The sequence below is a fragment of the Chrysochloris asiatica genome, unplaced genomic scaffold, assembly GCF_000296735.1.
Source record: "Chrysochloris asiatica unplaced genomic scaffold, ChrAsi1.0 scaffold00021, whole genome shotgun sequence".
Lineage (NCBI taxonomy): Eukaryota > Metazoa > Chordata > Mammalia > Afrosoricida > Chrysochloridae > Chrysochloris > Chrysochloris asiatica.
The window spans coordinates 16,972,402-16,976,397 of NW_006408539.1; the positions used below are offsets into that span (position 1 = coordinate 16,972,402).

The 3,996-nt window shown below is 45.0% G+C and overlaps 1 protein-coding gene across 1 annotated transcript in view; it reads left to right on the plus strand.

The window, feature by feature from the left end:
- Positions 1-1,561: 1,561 nt before the first annotated feature.
- The window catches only part of SERPINB13 (serpin peptidase inhibitor, clade B (ovalbumin), member 13), a 21,303-nt gene continuing 18,868 nt past the window's right edge, over positions 1,562-3,996 (plus strand). The window contains exons 1-2 of the mRNA XM_006837538.1: positions 1,562-1,726; positions 2,830-2,883. Of these exons, the coding sequence (XP_006837601.1) occupies positions 1,562-1,726; positions 2,830-2,883 (219 nt within the window). The remainder of the gene's footprint in view (positions 1,727-2,829; positions 2,884-3,996) is intronic.

The following is a 3,996-nucleotide window of genomic DNA, read 5'->3' on the forward strand; positions in this document are numbered from 1 at the left end:
AAAGGAACCTGGAGTTGAGATGCCATCTTTAGTGGCAGGTGTGGAATGGTGTAGCATGGGTGGACTTGATAAACACAGTCCCCAAGTATGTGGGGTTTCAGAAATTTTACTCGGTGTGAACCTCATTTTAGGATCCTCCTCCTCAAAGCCTTTATTAACTAGTTTTAGAGTAGCTAGTGGTGAAGAAGATATAAAACAGGCTCTCCTTGTTTCTTTTTGGTAAAAATGAATTGATCTTTAAACAGGATTATGTTTGTACGAGATAAAGGTGACAAAAAAATCACTCGAGAAGCCTGAAGCCATATTGTTGTTAAGAGCTGTTGACTCACAGCGACCCTGTATAGGGCTTCTGAGGAGTGGCTAGTGGGTTTGAAATGCTGACCACGTGGTTAGAAGTCCAGTACTTATCCTACAGTGCCATACCAGGACTCTGTATTGTTATTATGTACCATTGAGTGTGTACTTTACGCACAACAGAATGAAACACTGCCCGTCTCATAGCAACCCTGTATAGGGTTTCCAAGGAGCTACTGATGCTTATCTTACAACACCACAGGACTACATATTGTTGTTGTTGTTGTTAACTACTGTGGAGTTGGTTCCAACCCATAGCAACCCTGTATAGTGTTACATATCATTGTTGTCGTTAAGTACCGTGGAGTCGAGAAGTATAAAACAGAAAAACCTTTTACCCCTCCCAGCTCCACCCCCAAAATTCATGGCCAGACATATTTTAAGGAAAATTCAGCCCGAGGTTAAGTGTTGACACTGTTAGGGAAGGAGGTTTGAGGGAATGATTCGCTCTTGTCACATTCGACACTGAAGGAAAGTACCAGACAAGCATAGAATGTTGGCTTTGTTGTTGAGGCTGCGCTGACAAACATGGCTTGAACCTGAGACCCATGGGGGCTCCTTCGCCTCCCTCTGGGCCGTCCCAGGCAGTGCAGCCCTTGAAGTTGGATCCCCCAGACTGCCTGGGGACACTCACCTTAAGGAGGCGGCAGCTGCCAGATAAATGCAGGCAGGTTCTGACAGGAAGAGTGTAAAACCATTAAGGCGTCAGCCTGGCTCCCTGGGGAGACGAGAACTGAGGCCCACTCAGTGATGCCAAACTCGGACGATTGTCTTATCAAGAGAAGCTTGAGGGAAGGGTGGAAGGAAGGGAGCAGGACGCTTTCTCTGAGAGGGTGGAAATCTCTGTTTTTGGAATCGAGGTAGAAAGAGGAAGAAAAGAAACGCAACTGTAATGCAACACACATACACAAAATGTAAAAATCAGTTTTACCCTAAAGTTGAATTCCTAGTGCCCTGTGTAAAGTTGATTCCATGTGTGTCAGAATAGAGCTGTGCTCCACAGGACTTTCAATGGCGGATGTTTTGGGAAGTAGAATGCCCGGCCTTTCCTCTGAAGCACCTCTCAGTGGACCTTAGCTCAGTGAGCAGTCGAGCATGTAAAAGGTTTGCAGCCCCCAGGGACTCTCACCTCCAATCCCAATAAGTAATGGAAAGGGCTTGGCTTTCTTTGATTAGTGTTTCTGTTTCAGATTTCACTGAAACGATCATGAATTCACTCGGGACAGCAAACACTCGGTTTGGGATTGATCTTCTCAAAGAGCTGAAGAAAACAAGTGACGACAATATCTTCTTTTCCCCTGTGAGCATCTCCACTGCCATTGGCATGATCCTGCTGGGCGCCCGAGGGAGCACGGCCCACCAGCTACGGAAGGTAGGGGCTTCCTGCTTACTCTCAGACTCTGCTCAGATCCCTTTCTCAGGGCCAGCCCTCCGACATCGCTGGGGTCAGGAAGTGGAGGAAGACCATGAGGAAATGGAGCAATGTCAGGTCCCCCCAGGGAAGACAGTTCCCTACCCAGATGCCGTAACTCCATGTGCTCTCTGATGGGTGAAGTGCCTTTGGGTGGGGCATGGGTGAGTGGCCTTGTCCAAGCCATTAATCTTTAAATTCAAGCTAAAACGTGAAGAACAGTAACTACTGGGGGAGATGATATAATTCCCAATTCTAGCATAGTTCAGAGTTACTGGGAAGCAAATGGTTAACCTTTGGAGTACCATGTATGGGACTGGCAGTTGAAGCCCAACCACAGGTGACTCGGAAGGAAGACCTGGTGATATCTTTCTGAAAGGTCACAGCCTTGCAAACCCTTTGGAGCAGTTCGACTCTGCACACATGTTGTTCTCCATGAGTTGAAATCAACTGAATGGTAACTAACAACAGCAGGGTATAAAATGCCACCTCCAGACCCAGAAACTCACAGCCATCAGGTTGATTCTGACTCAGAGAGGCCATAGATGGAGTTTCTGAGACTGTGAATCCTTGGGGAGCAGATAGCTTCAACTTTTTCTGGCAGAGCAGCTGGTGGGTTTGAACTGTCAACCTTGAAGCTAGCTGGCCTATGCCTAACCCATAGCACCACCAGGGCTTCTTTCAAATGCCATTGTCAATGATGAATAAATGAATGATAATAGCTCCTCTGCAGAGATAAGTGGATAACCCAGGCCTCCTTGTGTTCTCAAAGAGCGACATGGGAGCCGTGTACCACGGAGGTTTCTTGAGCAAATATCCTCTTTGCCCTGATGCATTCTTGTTGTTGTTATGTGCTGTGGAGTCGATTCTGACTCATAGCGACCCAGTACAGGGTTTCTGAGGCTGTAAATCTTTATGGGAGCAGAAAACTTCATCTTTCTCCCGTGGAACAGCTGGTAGTTTTGAACTGCTGACCTTGCGGTTCGCAGCCCGATTCATAACCACTACGCTACCAGAGCTCCTTGATGCATTCTTATTGCCATAATATTTCATACTTCTTCCAGGTGTTCTACTCTGAAAAAGACACAGAAAGTTCTGAAGAAAGTTCTGAAGAAAAGGTAAGGAGACAAATCTTAAAGCCTAAATTTAGTATGGTTGGCTTGTTAGGTATAGAGTTGACAAAGAAAAGATAATTCTTCATGTGTTTTACTAAGCTATCCTATTTCAGCAGCCAAACACTGTTAAGATTATACACGAACAAACCCTTAATCTTAGGAGGGAGTCTAATGTTGCAGACTATTATTATCCTGACTGCTGACCAAAAGGCTGCAGGTTCCAGTTCACCCAGAGGTGCTTCAAAGAAAGGGCTGGTGAGTCCTTGAAAGCCCTGTGGAGCACAGTTCTAGTGTGACACACACGGGGTTGCTATGAGTTAGAATTAATTGGAAGTCAACTGTTTTTTTCTGGATGATTCTGGTGGACTCCCTGGGGGGTGCAGACAGTTAACACACTCAACTGTTCATTGAAAGGTTAGAAGCTTGAGTCTACCCAGAAGTGGCTTGGAAGTAATGCTTGGCAATCTACTACCAAAAAATGGCTGCCATGAGTTGGAATTGACTTGACAGTAACTGGTATTTAATTAATATTGTTGTTGTTGTTGTTGTTGTCAGGTGCCATCGAGTCGGAACCGACTCATAGAATATTAAGAGATTTTAACTTGAAGGGGATTCAAACTCACCAATCACTCCTCAGAAACCCTATACAGGCTCACTATGTGTTGGAATCAACTCAAAGATGCTTAATAACAACAACTTGAAAGAGAAATAACCAATCTGTTGAATACTGGTCAAAACTCAGTAGAGTGAAATAACTACAGTGATGTATACTAGTAAAAGCCCAATAGAGTAAAAAGTAACTATAAGAATTGGAGGAGTTTTGGAGGTAAATAGATTTGTGTTCAAAGCCTGGCTCAGTCACTCAGCCGTAGACCCCTGGGCCCATCTTTTACTTTCTTGTGTCTCTGTAACGTACTCAGTGGGGCATGTGGAACACGCTGGAGCTCCTCCGGTCCTGGTCGTTGTCACTGTTGCTTCTGTTGAGTTGGCGTTAGGGGTGGTAATAGGGGGTATTATCACTAAATTAAAAACTTCATTTAAAAACAAAAATGTTGCATTTAAAAAGAAGTGTTGTTAGGTGCCTTGGAGTCAGTTCTGACTCAGTGATCCTACACA